The sequence below is a fragment of the Trachinotus anak genome, unplaced genomic scaffold, assembly GCF_046630095.1.
Source record: "Trachinotus anak isolate AG129_WGS33_773 ecotype Australia unplaced genomic scaffold, CSIRO_AGI_Tana_v1 ptg000009l, whole genome shotgun sequence".
In the NCBI taxonomy this organism is placed as follows: domain Eukaryota; kingdom Metazoa; phylum Chordata; class Actinopteri; order Carangiformes; family Carangidae; genus Trachinotus; species Trachinotus anak.
This window is the reverse complement of record NW_027273860.1, coordinates 7,096,362-7,116,098: the sequence shown is the minus strand read 5'-3', so window position 1 is coordinate 7,116,098 and position 19,737 is coordinate 7,096,362. Positions and strand designations below refer to the sequence as shown.

At 40.1% G+C, this 19,737-nt stretch overlaps 1 protein-coding gene across 1 annotated transcript; it reads right to left on the bottom strand.

Annotated features, from left to right (window-relative positions):
- Positions 1 to 761: 761 nt before the first annotated feature.
- ankha (ANKH inorganic pyrophosphate transport regulator a) lies at positions 762 to 12,035 on the bottom strand. Its single transcript, XM_071484899.1, has 12 exons — positions 11,470 to 12,035; positions 10,164 to 10,380; positions 9,820 to 9,938; positions 9,481 to 9,564; positions 9,182 to 9,352; positions 8,828 to 8,962; positions 8,022 to 8,114; positions 7,830 to 7,922; positions 3,779 to 3,908; positions 3,526 to 3,649; positions 3,194 to 3,293; positions 762 to 1,684 (listed from the first exon to the last, which is right to left on the bottom strand). Exons 1-12 carry the CDS (start codon positions 11,563 to 11,565, stop codon positions 1,553 to 1,555), a joined length of 1,494 nt encoding a protein of 497 aa, XP_071341000.1. The 5' UTR covers positions 11,566 to 12,035; the 3' UTR covers positions 762 to 1,552.
- Positions 12,036 to 19,737: the final 7,702 nt, after the last annotated feature.

Below are 19,737 nucleotides of genomic sequence, written 5' to 3'. Positions count from 1 at the left end.
CACCTCAAAAAGCATGATTACTATTGTTTTATCAGCTCCACACTTCATGACTTCATTTAATGAGAATCATACACATGATTTTGAACTGACAGATTTCAGAAGCCCCCAACAAAAATGACATTACTTCTGTTTGGGGTGTTCCATTTTTTTTTTTATAACATTTTTTTAAAAACAATTAGCTAACAAGGAGTAAGAGCTCTCTGTGGTATAAGTGACCCCAAACTTAAGTATCGTCACTCTGTAGGATAACATACTGTAGATTTCTTTGTCTGTCATTGACTTTTTGGCAAGCAAAAGGATAATATAGTTGCTGGTTTATCATGCACATCAAGCTACAACTAACACATTTAATACAACAGTCTTGCAATAAATCCTTCCTTCATGAAGATTATAATGTTCAGTTTTTGTTAAATCTGTTTGAGAGGTGTTGAGTCAACATTAAAGGATGAGGTTTGTGATGCTGTTGAACTGTATTACATGATACTAACAGGTGTTATTTTGTCTACCCCATTTATATTAATGAAGGTGAATAAAAAAAGAGACACCTCTACAATACAAGAGTACAACAAACTACATCCTCCAAAGTGACAACATAGTTGAATGAGCATCTCTGTAAAACAGTTTGAACTAAAACCGAACATTTTAATCTTCATCGACGGAGGATTTCCGGCAGGACTGTTGTATTAGACTGCATTAATTTTACCACTTCAGTGCTCTTCTACAATTAGGGTTTTAATAAGGTGAAAAGAAAAGCAAAGGAGTTAATAATAAAGCAATTTATTTGCCAAATAAGAATGCCTATACAGTATATACAGTACATACGACAGTCTGAATACTACCAGGAAGATGCTTGGCAAAACAAAAGTAGATCGACTCCCAGACTGCATGGAAAGTGAACAATCATAACTGTATTCTGTAACACACGCAATGATATAACGAGGGATTCCTGACCCCTCTGGGCAATTAAATATACACATTGCATTACCTATATAAAACAACAATAATCTGTACACCATTGTATGTAAAATACGATTGCACAACCCAACAAGTCCCACAACATGTCTATATTTGAATTCAAGCAAGGCCTTGCTGCTTAATCTTGATAAAATAACATAAAATAATGTAACTCTGTATTTTGGCAACTCCACTACCACTCGACAGACATTTCATTCTTGCTGCTGAGGAGGAAAAGTTCTCCTGTGTTGATTTCCCTTGTTTACCAGTAAACAGATGAAAGTGGTTAATACACCCGCTAATGTGATGATGCAAAACTATGAGAACTGTTGAAAAGGTCGGAAGACGAAGGTATTTACGCTGATGGATGAACACTTGGAGGTGCATGGCTTTCTTTACAGTGTGCATTTTAATGGTGTGTAGGTCGACGTGAAGAAGACCTCGTCACTCTTACCCAAAGTTCAGTTCTGTTGGGAGAACCTCTGAAACCAAACCATACTCAGGTCCTCTCTGCTCTCCAGCACTCTAACACTCAGCGGTCTCCTCTTCAGCAAAGTTCCACGTGGAGGTCGGCTTTACCTTCCCAGGCTATCAGAGTTCACTCCTGCTCCTCCTCCTCCTCCTCCTGGAGCTCCTCGATGGCGTCCATCTGAGTCCTGGAGCACACCTCGCTCATCGGGGCAGAGTCCTCGCCCTCCACCACCAGCTCATTGGACATTTCATTGTTTTTCTGAGGAGATGGAAGATAAAGGAATGAAAACCACTTTCTCTAAGCCTCTCAGAGGTAAGGGGGAACTGGAACTGCCCAACATTAAACAATAGTACTCTTTAGTGTGGCTAAAACCATTATGTTAATCTATCACTTGATAAGCTGCATAATGAAAGAACTCAATATGACTAGGTGAGTACTCCAGTCCTCAAGTGCAAATCTAAGTATTTAGGAGCACGCACAGCCTCATGAACCTGATAACCTCATTAGGTCATGCTTTTAGTTACTTTGCTGTTACAGAATTAATTTTAAATTGGTAAATTAATAATGTGCATTCAGAGAGGGGGTTGAGAAGGGGTTGCTGCTTTGCGGGCTCTTCTTGTAGAAGGGAAGGTTAAAAGATTTCCCAAATATGTACTCAGGCTAGTTCTTGTAGTGGTTAAGTTAGAAACACTGGACTTTTTAGACCCTTAATATAATAATAACATATTGTGAAAACGTCCCTTTAATTTGGGAGTCATGTGTGTTACATACAATGAATATGAGTAAATAAAGGTGAGAGTTTGATGAGAATAACAGTGACATGTCTGTCTAGTGAATATATCACATCATTTAGTTTAGCATAAACTCACTGATTTGGTAAGCAGCTAGCTGGAGGCTATCTGAAGATAAAAACTGCCTACTAGCACCTCTATAGCTCGCTAATCAACATGTCATTTCTTGTTTGTTTGATCTGTACAAAGACTGTCAAACAGCAATTTGTCTTTTTACATGAGATTGACAGGTAACCAACAGGGACAACTCTCTCAGGGAGAACTCTTATTTTCCCAAACTGTCTACTCTCTCTTTAAAATGAGGAATCTGGGACAAAGTTAAACAAACTGGCTGTTGACAACAATGCCATCGTTTTCCGATATATGCCAGAGAATTGTATCATTCTGGTACAATCAAGGCTCTTTTCAGAAAGCTCTGAATAGAATATAGAATAAAAGAGTGACAGACACTTGGACAGCACGATCCTGTTCTTCAATATAATATTCTGCATGAATAGGATGTTAAGACCAACAAGGTCATTTGTTTGATTATTGGGCAGGATAAAGAGGTAAGACAAGAAAAACTGCTTGTCCTTTCAAATGAAATAAATTCAGAAAATCTAATTTGCCTGACACAATCAGCAAGATACAAAGTGACTGTACAGTAAGAAGAAAAAAGTAAAAGCTCTATTATACCTGCTGTGTGAGGTCATACCATTCATTTTAATCATTTTAATACCGATTTCAGTGATAAAGACAGACTTGTAATCATACCCAGTATATGAACCAGCTATATAGATATAGCTGCACGAGATGAAAGGTTTCAGACATCTTTTCTTCTTGCATGTATTCATGGTTGAATCACTTCCAGTTACATGAGGGATGTAATCAATACAAGTGAGAGACACAGCTGGCTCAAATGGGATGAGCAGAGTAAGAATACAGAGTAAGGTGTGTACTTTTATGTTTGCAGTGACCTCAACCCAGGTGATCTCACCTGTTGTCGATAAACATAGCACGCTGCTATGGCAACCATTGTCGACTCCCCTATGAAGCCAGCCAGGAGGGATCCAACCCCGAGTGTGGCCCCGTGAACCCTGAAATATAAACAATCATAGTGAGTTCTCAGTTGTTGCTGCCTTTTAAACAGATTATTTGTGAATTCATTTTCTTATCTTCCTCCCGTTTGATGTTTTCAGGAAAAGAAACAGGACATAGCAGTATACACTTTACCAGAACACCACAAAATATTATAATAAATAACAGTGTGCCTGAGTCACGGTGCTGACCTTTGTGACCCTGACAGTGTTCTCTGAAGTGTTGACTTACCCCATATAAGGCAGCACAACTAGACTGGTGATGAGGACAATGATGCGGAGAACTGAGCTGGGGGCCAGCACAAAGGTCTTTTTCAGGGTCATGAGCCATCCAGTCAAATGAGCCCGAACAGTCACTGCAAACACACACACACAAAGTGGAAACATCACCCCACTGGTCCGAGCTACGCCCCGGTTAAAGCCACAGCAGGACGGAAAATGCAGCTGGACACTGATGCTGAAAAACATCAAATCGAGTGTCTTACCTGGCAAGGGAAAAAAGGAGAAAATTCGGAGCGGGACCACACACAGCTCAGCGAAAGCATACTTCACTCCAATGACATCAACCAGGATCTTCTCTGATACATGTGGAGTCCAAAACACCACAAAGCAAAGCTGGACACAAAATGAGCAAAAGCAAATTAATTTTTGCGTTCGCTGCACCACAATAGAGTCGCCCGGCACGCCTCATTAGATTTCATTAGTTCATTAACTCAAGGGGTTTCGGATTGAATGTAGGCCTTTGAAGCTCACATAAAACAAGCGAGCGAGCAAACACATGACAGACAATGTTATTGTTTCTAGAAGCAGTTGCCGAGGCACGTGCAAAATTACCAAAGCATCTCCAAGCTATTACTGTATGATCAGGAGCATTAAACAGAAGTATAAACCTGTCTGATCTGAACATGAATACATCCATTTGTTTAAAAATTATATACAGATCATTTCCCTGCACTCCAAACTTGCGACAAGCATCAGGGGCCCTTGAGATCCATAAAAGCTGCTTTTCTGGTTCCACTCTGACTGACTACGCTGCCTGCTGCTGGCTACTGCTGGCTACTGCTGGATGTTTTGATAGCTGTTGTCTCCGATTTTGCTGCACATTTTCTTCACAAGTGTTTGTTTGAGGGCACTGACTGACTCATTGCATTGCTAATGCAGTCTCAGATGTTCGCAACACACTCATCTGCAAAAAGGCAGAGTAATATTAATAGCCTCTGGACTTTCCAGCTGTCCTTGCTCACTTCCACTTCCTTCTTGTTGGTCTGAGGATAGAGCTTATTTCATCCCTGTCTTTGCAAGCGGATCACACATTAGCCTTCATTGAAATCTAGATACATCCAGAAAACACTGCACCTCCAGCTGGATCACAGTAAAAAAGGCAAGCAAAAGAGCCCAAGTGTCACTTTCGTTCCACTGGTGTACCACAAGGATCTGTGCCCGGTCCCCTTCTCTTTCTAATATAGACCTGGTTCTTCTTACCACTGCTATGCTGATGATACCCAGTCATCTGTCACACCGTTATCTAAAGAATGGATGATGGACTGACGCCTTCAACTCAGTCTCTTTAACAGACTGAGCTCCAGCTGATCTCAGTCAGTCCTTATGTTCAGCAACACATTCATATCCAGCCCAACTCCAGCTCACTCTCTGCAAAAAATCTGGAAATCATGATTGACAACTAACTCATTTTAACTGAGCATGTTGCATCTTTCACTCAGTCAAGTCGCTTTTTACTAAATTACATCACGAGAGCGATCAGGTCTATCTGTTTAAGCACTGGCCAACTCTCACTTTGACTTCTGTGACAGCTGCCAGCATGCACAGTTAAACACCTCACGTCTGGTCTTCAACCAGCCAAAAACAGTTCATGGTGCCCCACTTTTCATCACCCTCTTCTGTCTGCTGCTCGCATTAATGTCAAGTCACTAATGTTTGCATACAGAGTGACCACAGCACAGCACCCACCAACCTGGACTCTTTCACACACCCTTATGAATCTCCTTCTTCACCATGATCTGAAATGAACGACGACTGGTCCTACAATCACTGCGAGGCACAAAATCTCAGTCCAAGCTCTTCTCCTCTTGATGGTGGAATGAATTACCTCACTTGATTCAATCAGCTTAATCTTTTCCTCCTCTTAATCCTCCTGCTCTCCTTCAAAACCTGCTTGAAGACAAACCTATTATTTATTTATTTACTCAACTAATATACTCTATGTATCTCTATTTATGCACCTGCAACCTTGTGGCAAAAGCTAACACTGAGTCAGACTTTCTTGTAAGAGAAATGAGGGAGAGGAGAAAAGATAATACACAACACAAGATAAAAGTTCTACAATATTTAGGTGCACAAAATGAAAATTGAGTGAATTCATAAACATTTCATCGTCTCAATCTTCTTAAAGTTTAAGATATTAAGCAGAAAATGATAAAAGTGCACAACAGCCTTTGATGTGGTTTTGTGGTTTTTGATCCCCTCAGCCAAAATATAGGAATGGATTACTTGAAACTGATTATTTCATTTGGTATCACCTTACTATCTATCATTATTTTAGCAAGATGGAGACAGATAATAGCTCATTTGTCTGGCTCAAGCGAAACCATCTCCCCTGACTCAGCTGTGGTTTCTCCAAACAAGGTGAGACAACCACGCTCACTGCCTTGACATCTTCAACAAAGTCTGTTTTCATAAGATGAGAAGATTTGTTACAGAACATTACTCATTTCCCCTGTAAATACACTTTTTCTTCCTCCTGCTGTTTTTTGTTTTGTTGTCTTTCCTTCATCTCTAATCAGAACAAGTCCTGGCATGTGAACTGTCAGCTTGTGTTTTCACCACTGCTACAGGCCATACCTATCTTCCTGTTGTTCTGTGCTGAGCACACACCCTCACATACATGTTTACAGCTCTGGGATTCCACATCTGGTGTGCCATTCTCCTCCTCCTCCTCCTCCTAAAAAGACCCAACTTTGGCCACACACTTCCTGTTTTTCTTATTTGAGCTGTTAAGACAACCAACTGGAGCAAAGGCTCCCTTTTACTTCACAGAAATTCACTTTGAGTCATTTAACATTGGGTAGAAGGCAGATATGATCAGAGACACTGGATCAAGGTGTGTCCTTGTAGATCTATGGGCATAACTTTATTGAAAAACAAAAAACACAGCAGTGCACATAATGTGACTGCACCCCTCATTACTTAACAGTAAAGTACACCTGCAAGGGGCTTTAGGAATGTGTTAACCGATATGTTTTATGTGAATGCCTATTTTATTAAGCTGTTAAAGCTTGGGTTGGAGAGTTGGAGTGAGGAACAAAAGCCCCTTAGCCTCTTCACAAATTCCACCCTAATGTGTCTCCCTCTCTGTGCAACCTGAAACCACGACAGGACAGCAAAGGAAAAGTACATTCAGTACGCCTGCAACGAAGCTCTTAACCCCCATATATTAGTGTACAGCTGTACCAGCATTATGAAGTATCTTAAACATGAGACCCATAGAGTTGCTAAATTTGTCTCTGAGAAAACACTTACTTAAATATGATTTAGTGGAAAGACCTTGACAGCATTGCCTTTGACAAGCTTTGCAAAAATGTTAAACATGTTTCTACATAGCACTGAACCGGTTATGTCAGTCTTGGAGCTGAGCAATGACCGACATACACATCTTCTTATCTGTGATACAGCAGGGTTAGAAAAATGGAAACGTAACAGAAATATAACAACACAAATTGTGCAACAAAAGTTCACAACCTTCAAAAAAAAGTATTTGCTGTCCAAAACATGGGTGTATGCAGTGTAATCAGGCAGGCTAATGCATTTGGAAAGACAAATTACTTGCTTAGGACAGGATAGGATTACTTGCTTAGGTTTTGCAGGGCACCATAGTAAGACAACTGACACCTTCTGCAGGAAAGGTCAAGTCTCAATGAAGGACACCTCGGATTGTAAACAAATACCATGCAAAGGAGGGACTGCCTGTCGTGAAAACGCATCCTGAAACTTAATGCTCACTGTATCAACTATCAAGGTGGGTCTACAGGTTTGAATAACACTGCATCGAAATGACAGAAATGCCTGAAAAGAAACAGGATAATTTTTTATGATTTCTCATACAATAAAAACATCAGAATATAGTCAAAATGCTTGAAACTATTTGGCACAGCCAAAGTCAGGTTACTAAAATTATTATTTTTTAATGACTAACTGTTGACAACATCCAGTTTTCAATTGACTTTATAATAAAGAGAAAAGCTGCAAATCCCCACATTTGAAAAGTTAGAGGAAAAAAATTGCTTGGCAGTTTTGCTTAATAAATGACTAAACAATGAATCAAATTTATTGCAGATTCATTTTCCGTTGATTGGCTAATTTTTTCAGCTCTAAATTTCCATCCAGAATTTCAGGAATGTCTCCACACAGACCAAAAAAAAAACAGTTAACCACACCTTCTTTTTTAACCAATTCATCTCTTGCTCCGAGAGTATTACCAGTAAAAAAAAGAGAACAGATTTACCCTCATCTTCATCTTACCGTGAGTGATAGAGCCAGACAGCAGAATGTAAACTTTTTAATATGTGACTTGGTGACGGGGCTGCCAGCGTTCATCTTGTTGCTGGGATTATTCTGTTGGTTAAAGAAGAAGAATATAAGAGGCATAAACAAGCCCATCTACAATAAACAGCTACCACTGCAACAAACACGTGTATGGGGAGTCTGGTTTACCTTGTCAAAGGCAGGGTACACTGCTCTCAGTTCAGTCAACCAACCGTAGGGCATGTGACCCACAGGGTATGTGGCTGTGAGCACAGCCACAGCCTGCAATGACAAAGACACGGCAGCTTTAAGTCATCGGCACACCACCACTTTTAATGCTGAAAAATACCACACGCACCAGGCACAGTGAAATTAATGACAGGTGTCCAACAATAGCCGACATGAAAGCCACACTCGTCTCTCTGCACTTTCCCAGCAGTGTGCGGTTTTTCACAAGTTTATGATTGGATAACAGCCTTGAGCTTGTTATTGTGCCCCGAACAACAACAGGCAGTGTCAGGCTTTACGCAGGAACAGTAGGGCCATGTAGGAATGTTTTCACTCAGTGTAATCATGCCCTGAGTTTCACATGAACATGGTGAATCACCCAAACCACTGGCAGCCTGTGTTGTCAATGATTTCCAGTTCATTCTGGTAAACAGCTATGCATTGTCTCTAGTAGTTAGGGTCTCTGTAGGCCAGAAAGCTCCAGAGGGAGTTTGTTAGCATCTGGCATTTCATCTGCAAAAACTTGAGGGGAAAATTAGTCCACTGGCTTCGCGTCGCTGTAAAGTCCCTCTTTATGATCCCCTATATCAAACAATAGCCTATAATACTACTAGTAGTACTATTAAAAATTGTGGCAGCTCCATTGATGAAAGAAAAAAAAAAACATTAGTTCTTCTCAATCAAACGTGAAAATTAGTCACTATAATAACCAATAAGAAAACAAGAGCTCAGATATGTTTGGTGAATTAAATCCCTGATACACCCACCTCTGTAGCATCAGTGGTCCCCTTGAGGTCACGAGACACAAAGAGGTTGACGATAGGTCGACTGATGCGCTGAGTGGCCAGGATGAGGGCCAGGGGCCACCAGAAACTCAGCATCTTTTTGATGGTGGCATCGCCCTGCAGGGCGACACACCCAATAAATCACCCTTGTTTTAGAGAAGAAATGCTTAATTCTTATTTCATTGTCACAGATTTCAACTAAAACCACTGTTCCTTTGGGTCAGGTGGCTAAACTAGATATCATTTATTTCTGTCCCTTCTTCCTTTTTCTTTCCTTACTGTAAACTGTGGCTAATAATAACACAACAGTTTAACAAGAAAAAAGGCAGCACTTACCCCCACATCAAGTCCACTGGAGTCTGGGATGCTGTCATGAATGTTACAGTAGTAACCCAGACCGACAATGCTAAAACGGACCAAGGCACCCATATACAGGGAAAGGATTGGGATGAGTAAAGGCTCCACACATTCCAGGTTACTGTGGAGGAGAATGGCCACAAACACAATCTGCAGGAAAGAACAGATAACTGATAAACACCATGAAGCATCCACAACAAAACCAGGTCATAAATGAATTGGACTCTTTAAACGACTCCTTCTGCATTAAATCAAAATCGAGGACTGGATCTTGTTACCTGGGCCACAACATCAGAGATGGAGGCTGAGCCTACTATGACGCTGTACTTGTGCTTGAGAAGTATCCCTGCATGAATCCACGCCTTCAGACAGAACAATGGACAATGTTACCCCATGACACCAAGCCTTGAACTATAAACAAAATCTCCATTTGGGCCATTTCCTCAACCACAGCTGAATGACAGGCTATGTAATAAAAGTGAGCTGGACTTCAGTGAATACACTATCATTTAAAAACCAGCATGAACAGAGGATTAAAATCCATCTAATGCCAGGTCATTGCATGATGAAATGTCTGAATACTTATGTAGAATAATCCTGCCACACTGTACACTCACCATTGCATCCAACAAAGGGAATGCAGCCAGGTATAAGAAAGCCTTTCTTGTCTTGTTCCCCACAGAGTCATCCACATGGTGGAGCTTATTAATGATGTAGTATCCTAAATCTGTGTAAGCTATAGAAAAAAAAAACAAACAGAGGAAACCACAGGTAAGCAGAGGCTGTTTTTGTTGTTTTTGGAGAGCAGGGGTTGTGATTTTCGCCTGAAGGAAAACTGTCAGGGGGTGCTACAATAATGAAACTTTAGGTTTCCACAAAAGTGCCAAAACTTCACTTTTGCAGGATGTGGTTTAAGCACAGTGTGTCATTATGTGCGCATAAATAACCCTTAAACACACACCTATCAGGATATGTAGAACAAATGCGATGGCTCCAGCAGCCACCATGCAGAACACAGCCTTCCTCCGGTCTCTCTTGCTGTTGACAAACACCAAACCCACATTCTTGAAGTCGCTCATGGGTCCAGTGAAGAACTTCATCAGGGAGTAGGCCAGGCCGTAGCTGGCCAGCATTTGAACTGCATCCTCTTTGACTGTGGCTATGCCCCTGTTGAGAGCCTGGAAAAGATGTTACAGGGTGGGTGTGGAGAGGGAGAGGTGTCAGAGGAATGAGACAGCACATGGGGGGGGTGGGGAGTTCAGTTTGGTAGCGTGACCAGCACACATGACCAAGACTTAGCCTAACTTTATCTCTGCTGCTCCACCACAGCCCATTGTGCATTGAAAAAATAAAAAAAAAACTGCATATGGTTTACAGAGATAATAAAAGCAGACCTTTGGCTAGTGCAGAATAGCATGTGCCATCATAATGTCTGGACAGGAAACACCCACAACACTTCATCCAAGAAGGATTTTCTTTTAGTTTTACCTTAAGAACTACTACTACAGCTGCCCCTTTTCCTTTGCAGGATTGTGTGCTATTTATACCAGAGCCATTACATAAGCTTAATCCTGACATTTGCGAGCCTCAATGTGTTTTTTTTTTTTTTTTTTATACTCTCACACTCTCTGCCCTGTGTTCTGAGACAGGGCAGGAAATGTCCACGCAGGGAAATATTACAAAAATGCGTTTAATCTGTGAACAAGATCCGCCATCACTATCTCCAACCAGGCCTTCAGATTTACTGATTAAAACAAATGACAAACAGATCACAGCAGGTTGTAATAAATAAGGCAGATCAGTGCATTTGGTGACTGAAGTGACGACGTTTTTATTTTTTTTATTTATTTTTTTATTTTTTTAACCATCTCAGAATAAACAAAGGCCTTTTTCTGAGTGAGGGGTCCACACGCCTCCCCTCTTCCTATATAATGTAAACCCCAATGGATATCTTCACATAACATCTCAGTCTGCCCGCTAAGCTAGCTGTGGCTACAACACAAGCCGGCCGTCTTGAACCCAAAACAGGCTCCACAAATTCAGTCAGTCTCACAGGAACAACGATGTCCGTGTTTTCTGGAGCTTAAAGACTGATGCTCACTGAAGATAAATCTCTCCACAGGCGATGTAAACATGTTAAAAGCCGTTAGCCGCTGCTAGCTAGCCTTCAGATTTTTTTTTTTTTTTTGTTGTTGTTGTTATTGACCTACAGTGAAAACAGCGTAAAAACGGAAGAAAAAAAAAATTAAAAAAAAAACAAACGTTACCTGTTCTCCGAGGTCGATGGCAACATTGGTGATAGCCAAAGGCACCAGAAAGCGGATGAGAGGCCAGTAAGGACTGAGAGATGGAAACTCCACCATAGTACAAGCCGGGTTGACAGAGCGAGGGGCATCTGCCTCGGTCTTGATTGATTAAAAAGAAAAACCGAAAGATTCACGGCGAGAAAGGCGGTCAGAGCACCTGTTTTTCTACCGAGAACGGGAGGCTAAGCGGGGCAGCGGCGGGAGCCGGGGCGCTCCTGTAGCGGCAGCGCGTCACTGTGCTTCGGTGCTGCCGAGCGGAGGCGAAGGTCAACGGAAATTTCAGACGGGCGCATCTTCCTCGCAAATCATCGTCGAGGGGGTGGGAGGAGAGGCAAGGTGACATAAAAACAGCGCCGAATTCAAGCGAGGACGCGTCCGACGTTATCGTCGGTAGAGATTTAAGCGGAGGAGATAATCCGGGACTGGTTAGATTAGTTTTATGGCTCCGCATTTGACTGCGCCTGTGCTAGGCAGTCTGGTTGTTGTCGACCCTCCCCAAGGCTGGGACCCACTGCTGCCCACACATGTGCCTGGCATCCCGGCCGTGACATCATCACCTGGTCTAAACCTGGCTTTTATTATGGCTGAGTACACACACAACACACTGGGCTGCATAATGTGTGTTTACATTGAGGCAGGGGCTGCGGCATTTCTACATTTGGCTTGTCATGTTGAATAAAACCCATCTTTTTTATTTCTGTCTGTACAAGCGACTAAATATTTGGGGGGGAAAAAAATGTGTATGGAATCTAGTACTAGTCTGATTCAATGTCATAATAGCAGCATGTGTTTACATAGTAAAGAGCTACATACACCTTAATGTGACAAATGTATCTTCACACAGCAAAATACAATAGTTAGGTCCAACATAGGTTTTTATGTTTATACATTACCCCCCCCCCCCCCCCCCCCCCCGCCAGGAAAGTAATACTATGACGAATAAACAGATGAGCCTTGATAAAGCAAAAGCTTGTAAAACACAGACCCCTGGTGGACAAGGGGGGGAAGGAAAATTAGTCCCAAGACATTTCTTTTAATGCAAATGATTAACAACACATCAAATCTTAAAAAAAAAATTAGACAGGCATAAACATCTGCACACAGCAGAACAAAATGAGGTAACTTTCTCCAAATCTCCAAAGGTTTGCTCAATTGAAAACCACGTTGGCACAAGCTTCTGTTGTCGCCACTGAAATAGGAAAGGAAAAGTCCTTGACCCAGACAACAATAGCAGGGTGAAGAATGAAAGGCAGTGGGCGAGAAGGAATGGAGAAAAACAGTGGACAGAATGAGGATGATTACTATGTTATCTAGCTTCTACGTGTATATAGTTATTTGTGCAATTCAAAGTTTGAAAGCTTCTAATGATGGAAGGATGCAGATAAGACATACTGTATATATACACGAGAGGCAAGGAAATGAGAAAAGTATGAAAATTTGCCAAGAGGGAAATGTTTCAGAGAGTGAAGGGGAAGGGACTGGAGGAAACCTGTGGACTGCGAAGCAGGAAAAGAGGAGGACTGAGGGAAATAGGAAGGAGAGAGGAGAGAAAAAAGAGAAAGAAGAAAGGAGGGAAGAACAGAGGAGTAAAGGAGAGCAGGCTCTGAGTGCTCTGGGCTTTGCCCCTGATCTTGTCAACTTCTAGATCCGCCTCTGGTTCAGTCAAAACACAGTTGTTTGTGCTACTGCCTGGTGCCTTAGGCAGGTTTTGCAGTGATTTTAACGGTTGACAGCATTTCACCAGCAGACATGCAACTCCTCGGCACCTGTAACGAAACTCAGATGTTTACTCTGGAGCCTGTACCTGTGCTTTGTGGGTTAAATCCTAAAACTATAATATAATTCCTTCATAATGTCAAGATTGTTTCATTATTCCTGCTGCTTACTGTTAACGGGGTTCCCAATAATAGATGACTTTGTGGTTTTCTTTTGAAAGTGAATTATTGATCTTTACAAGCAGGTTTTTGAGTAAACAGTCCAGAAGTGCATTTAGTGGGGCATGTATCCAACTGCAGTGCAATCACACCTACTCATGTATGGATGTCTTTTAGTGTCAGGTTGTGTATGCTGGAAGAGACAGGGCCACAAACTTGTAACTGTATATTTGCATATATGAAGAAAATTTGCATATAAATAATGATTTCATTTAGTTCAGCAGAGTGTTGTTTGTTCTTGCAGGTGGCAACTTTGGATGAAATTTCTGACACTGGCAAGAACATTTTGTTATCAATTTTCCATGACTTGGAAAACAGTGTTTACAAGTTTCCCAGATTATTAAACCTCTTGCAACAATTATTTTTATTGTGTGGTTTGGAGATATTGGAGTTTACCTTGTGTAGGAAACCAACTTTTTATGAGTTCACATTAGCAGAGGGCTAAAAGACTTTTCAGGGTAGCAGATGTCTCTTATCCGACTAATTTAAACACCTATTTGCTCTTAACGTTTATTATAATTACAATGTTTTGGCTTTCCACAGTGCTCTGACTCCAGGAGGTCTGTGCTCTGAGTACATTTGCCAACATTTACAGGCCATTTCGTAACATGCTGACATATTGACAGCAGGAGATTGGGAATCTAGGTGCAGGGAGTCATTTCCTACCAGCCTTGACTTTCTTTGCAAAAATGGGTCGCAGGAAAATAAATTTGAATGTATTTGGATCTCCAGAGATGTTTACTACAGATTTATTTAAAAAATTCAAATGAGAGAAAAAAAAAAAAATATATATATATATATATATATATATATATATATATATATATATATATATATATATATATATATATATATATCCAAATAAATCTGAAAGTTATTGACAGATCTAAGTTTTATATCCACTGGGAGTTTTCAGGTATACTGCGCCCTCTAGTGGTCAGTTAGGAGGTCAACAGATCTTTGCAAAAGTACCTGGAAATACCTTGAAACCTACTCCACTATGGGCAGTTTTCATTCTCTTGCATCCATCTACCATAATCAGTTTAACAAGTTTTGGATACTGAAAGGCAGTTTTCAACTACTAGTACGACCAAGCGTGTTTTATTCTTATAAATGATTTCAATTCATTTATAGGATGCCTTTAACATCTGTCCAGAGTTTACAGATGAAAAACAGCTTTTTACTCTTACTGTTAAATAAACTAAAATAAAATAGATAAATAAATACCTCTAAAAGACATTTCATTCTGCAAGGATGTGACCTGATGATTTGTTAGAGGCTCAATAGATAAGATTCTTCAGTATGTTCTTGAAACTTTCTGCTTCTGTTACAGACTTTAGAGTAAATAAACAAATGTCTCTAAAAGTAAATAAAATAAAATAAAATGAGATCAAATCAAAGTAAATAAACTGTTACTTATATGTTTCTTAAACCTTAAAAAGCAAAAACTCTCTGTCACTGTCATCTAATCATGAGTGCAAAACAATGTAAACATTTAGGTGTTTAGCAGTTACAATCCAACTGTCTCATTAGATGACATAGATAGAGACATTTCTACTTTTGACCACATTCTCTGACTTTCAAGCAAGAAAGATTAACTTAATACAAAGTCTCTGTGTTAGGGGCCCCTGGGCCTGTGCCCAGTATGTCCATTTGATAATCCATCCGTGGCTCAGTGTAGAAATCTATAGATGAGCAAACATGGACAAAATTACAACCAGCTGTCACGCATCGATTATGCAGGGAGCCACAAGTCTTCTACTATAAGCAAACATTCAGCAGAGAAGAACAGTAAGAACAGCTGAAAGCATAAGATTACCCCGGGCAAACACAGCTGCCACGGTCAAAGAGAAAAACACACACTCTCGACTCCATAAAATACCACGATTTAAACACACTGCTGCTGATGCACACGTCCTCTGTAGGATTGGTAATACTGGTTTCACTGAGACAACAGTATTTCTCAAACACTGGCACTGGCTATGGGATCAAAATGTTAGAAACCATTCACTGCAGTGGGTCCCAATGAGTCTGAAAATGTAACCTTTGACCTTTCAGAGTCTCATTAAGGTGGTCAGAGGTTTCTATCTGATTTAAACAGTTACTTCATGCCTCTCTAGTTGATAGTTTGAAGTGTGAAACGTAACGCCTTGGTGACCTTAGGTACACCTGTATGTTACTGCAGCAAGATGAGAGGTTAAACCACTGGAGGTGGCAAAAACAGGGTTAATCTGAATGCCAGCGAAGACAAGCTAGTTTGCAGCAGTCCCAAAGATTTTATAGCCATACTAGCGGCTGTGAGGCCGTGCTTTAAAAATTTTAAAACAAATAAAGCAATAAATTACAATATAAAACACAGCACAGTAAGACAGGAATGAGGGTCTATAAAAGGTTTGCCTATAAACATGGGTTTCTGGAAGCGGCTTAAAAGATTTAGTAAATCTGATAGACTGGGGAGGATGATTCCAGAGGGCTGGGGCTAAAACGGCAAAGGTGTGATCACCTTTTGTTTTGCAAAACTATTGACTGAGGCACCTGTAGAGGGAATGACATTAATTTCCTCCACCTAAACCCTGATAAAACAGAAATTCTTTTAATTGGACTTGACAACTTTGCCCCTGCAGTTGATCAGTTTATTTGTCCATTTCAGTCAAATATAAAATCTCCTTGTAAGATGGACCACAATTACAGTTGGACGATACAGCAATAAAATAACTCACAGGCAGGTTTGGCATCAGACCAGCAACACACAAGATGTTAAAATGGTGCCTTTTTATACTGTGTATCAGCTAATGACCTCGGGAGACTCCACTCACAGGGATCCACTGCCTGCTCACATATTAACACATCTTTCTTTTCTTATAACTATACACACACACACACACACATCCTCACACCCTTATATTCATTTCTTCACTACCAAATGAAACAAAACCCCACTAAACCACATTACATCTACTACAATAAAATACACACATCTAAACCACCCCACACCAATTTACACTCGGTTACCCCCGGAACTATAAAACATGGGGTCCGTTGTCTGGGGAAGCCTTTTGCCTGAACACCCTGAAGACAAAGAGACTGGTGAGTAGTTAACACACTTTATGCTCCCTCATTGCACCTTCATACACTTATCGCACATACTACACATTACATCAACCATTACATTCTTTTGGCTCAACTCTAAGCTCATTGTTTTATTCCTTAAAACATGGCTGCACATTTACTCCCATGTCCCTCTCTTTCAGGTGGAGCTGCGTGGCCTACACAGCACCTGCCATCCACTCAAAACTAAAAAGGACAATAAATATGGAGACAAATATTTCATCATCAATAGTGCAAAGTCTAGCCATACGAATGTGCAAAATGCAATGTAATCAAATGTGTTGTGCAAATCTTCAATAAAGTGCTGTTGCTCCTATTAAAGTGCTTGTGCAATTATTGAAGATCTGTGTATCAGTGGCATAACAGTGATGAAATCCAGATTGAAATTTTGATTTTATGTGAAAAACACGGCTGGTACACAAACTGGTGAGCTGCATGTCAGGAATTAATAACTCCGCTCCTGTCTTTCCAACTTTGCCAAAACATTCAAATGAAACACAGATTTAGCATCAAATAAAGCAGCTGAAGCTGAGCTGTCGCCGTAAGTTATACTGAAGTGCAGAGAGAGGAACTAGCTAGAAGATTGTCAAAGAATGCTTTAACATGGGTAAACGATCTGAGAGCAGCCATTCATTCAAATTCATCACACACTTCTGGTTCTGCAGAAACTGGATGCTACAGGGATAAAAAAAAAAAAAAGTCATTAGAAGTTATCACTCCACCAACTCACATTCCAGATGTTCCTCCTCATGTTCCACAAAGCAGATTTATATTGTCTTCCTGATTTGGACCATCAGATGCACTATTACAGGACACATTTCCATAATACAGCAACTCAAACTATCCAGATTCAGAGGGAAAGACCCTCTGAATATAACGGTGCTCTGTACATTCCCTCTCTTCTTACTTTTTTTGCCTCATGTTCCTTTTCCTTAAACTGTCATCTCTTATTCAGGTGTCTGACGTAAGGTCATCATCTTGTGACTTGTGGCTCTTATCATGGACCATAAAACAAAATACAGATCAAAAAACCCAACAGCTGACATCCTCCTCGAAACCAATCAACAACACAACCAATGCCCAACCTCACCATAACCCTGACCTGAACCTCTCCTCAGATCACACCTGAATCACAAGTAAGTCTGTTGCTCCCATAAACAACCAATAACTTACAACCTCATGCTGCAGGTGTGGTTTATTTTTAGTGAAGCTGACACACTGACTGAAAAGTAGAAATTCCTGGAACTGCAGAAATGACTCAACTTCACGTATGTCAAGGGTGCAACACTGACGAGACTTGTACTGTTCAACAGGAAAAAACGACAGGGTGCGTGATGTTCTTGTTCCCACAGTGTTTGGAGAGCTAAATGTGCTTTTTGCATTTCATTTTCACTGAAAAAAAATATAAAATGTTCTGTAGAATATGATTTGTAAGCCTGGGCGTCCCTGTAGCACCACTATGCATTTATATTACATTCATAAAGGTATGTTGTGACATATTTTATCTTAATAAAAAAAGCTCCTTCAATTTGGATAATTTGTCATCATAGGGTGTGAGGTGGTTATGATGTGTTGCCAGGCAGGAATAGGGTTGGAAATACGAAAGGATGCTGCACAATGCAGAGACATACAATATCTATGTTGATATATAGCTACACTACATTTCCTTGCTGTATCTGCACAGAGTGTATGTTTGAAAGGACGTAATAAAAGCAATAAAATGTTTGGCTGGATTCCTGCACATAGAGGCTAGAGGAAGAATTCAGTACTTAACTCCAGTGGTTTTCCTTTTTCATTTTAATAGATTTGTCATTGGCAGAAAAAAACCACTGCACACACAGACAGACAAATCAAAACTGCAGTGTAAAATGTTAACTGTCACTGTGTAAATATAAACACACTGCAGGTTAGGCTGCAGGCCACTGTTGCAGGCTGTGTCAATAGCTGTCTGTTGTCACGGTCAATAATTAATGACACAATTAGCTCTTGAGCAGTCTGACAGATCTGCCATGCTCTCATTGCCGAATGCTTAGTTGGCAACCTCCTTCTCAGCGACTAAGCTGAATGACTATTGATTTTCTGCCTCGTGCCAAGACATCATGCTGAATTGTGTCCTGGCCGTGTGCAAAGAAGCACACCCTCAATTTTTCTGCATGTGTCTGCTGATGTGTTAGTCTTTGTATGAATGAATTTAAGTGCAGTAATGTGCATGTTTGTCACACACTGCTATTTGACTGATGAAAAGCATCAGTGGTGGAAAAAGTATTCAGATCCTTTACTTAACTAAAAGTACCAATACTACACTGTAAAAAAATACTCCATTACAGTTAAAAGTCCTGCACGGAAAATATTACTTATGTAAAGAGAGGGAAGAATTATCAGGAAAATATACATTATACATGAATATACATTACACAGTATTAAAAGTCAAAGTATTCATTGCAGAAAAATATAATATAATGTTATATATTATTTGATTATCATTACCTATGCATTAATGTTTAAGCAGCATTTTACTGTTGTAGCTGGTTAAGGTGGAGATTTTTTTTGTAACTATTTTATATAGGACTGCAACTAATGATTATTTTCATTATGGAGTAATCAGCTGACCATTTTCATGATTAATGGACTGATTGTTTGGTTTGTAAACAAAATAGTGAGAAGTACCATCACAATTACCGAGAGCCCAAAGTGATGCCTTCACAATGCTTTAGTTTAGCCAACCAACAGACCAAACTTCAAAACCATTACAAATGAATTGAAGCTATTGAAATAATTAAAAGGGAAAACAGCAAAAGTCGCATATTTTAGAAGCAGGAGCTATGAAATGTTTGCCAATGGTTGCCAATTAATTGTTCTGCAATTGTTCAATTAATCATCATCATTAATCATTTGTCTATACTGTTTGGTAGTTTAATTTATCCAAAAAAAGCATCACATTTGAAAATCACTTCATATATTTTGTAGGCAAAAATCAATATCAAATTCATAGGCAGTAACTAAAGCTGTGAAATAAATGTAGAGAAGTAAAAAGTGAAGAGGAAGTATAAAGTGGGATGAAAAGAAAATAGTAAAATAAAGTATAAGTCCCTCATATTTTTGTTCAAGTACAGCGTTTAAGTAAACGAACTTAGTTACATTCCACCAAGGCCGGAAACTATGAGCTCGTGTCAGCCACCAACTCCTC

Coding starts and splice junctions, on each gene's coding strand:
- ankha (XM_071484899.1), bottom strand. CDS start 11,565: ATGGTGGAGTTTCCATCTCTCAGTCCTTACTGGCCTCTCATCCGCTTT. Junction 9,939..10,163: donor TGTTCTACATATCCTGATAG/GTGTGTGTTTAA, acceptor TTTTTTCTATAG/CTTACACAGATTTAGGATAC. Junction 3,909..7,829: donor GTCTGGCTCTATCACTCACG/GTAAGATGAAGA, acceptor TTTTGTGTCCAG/CTTTGCTTTGTGGTGTTTTG.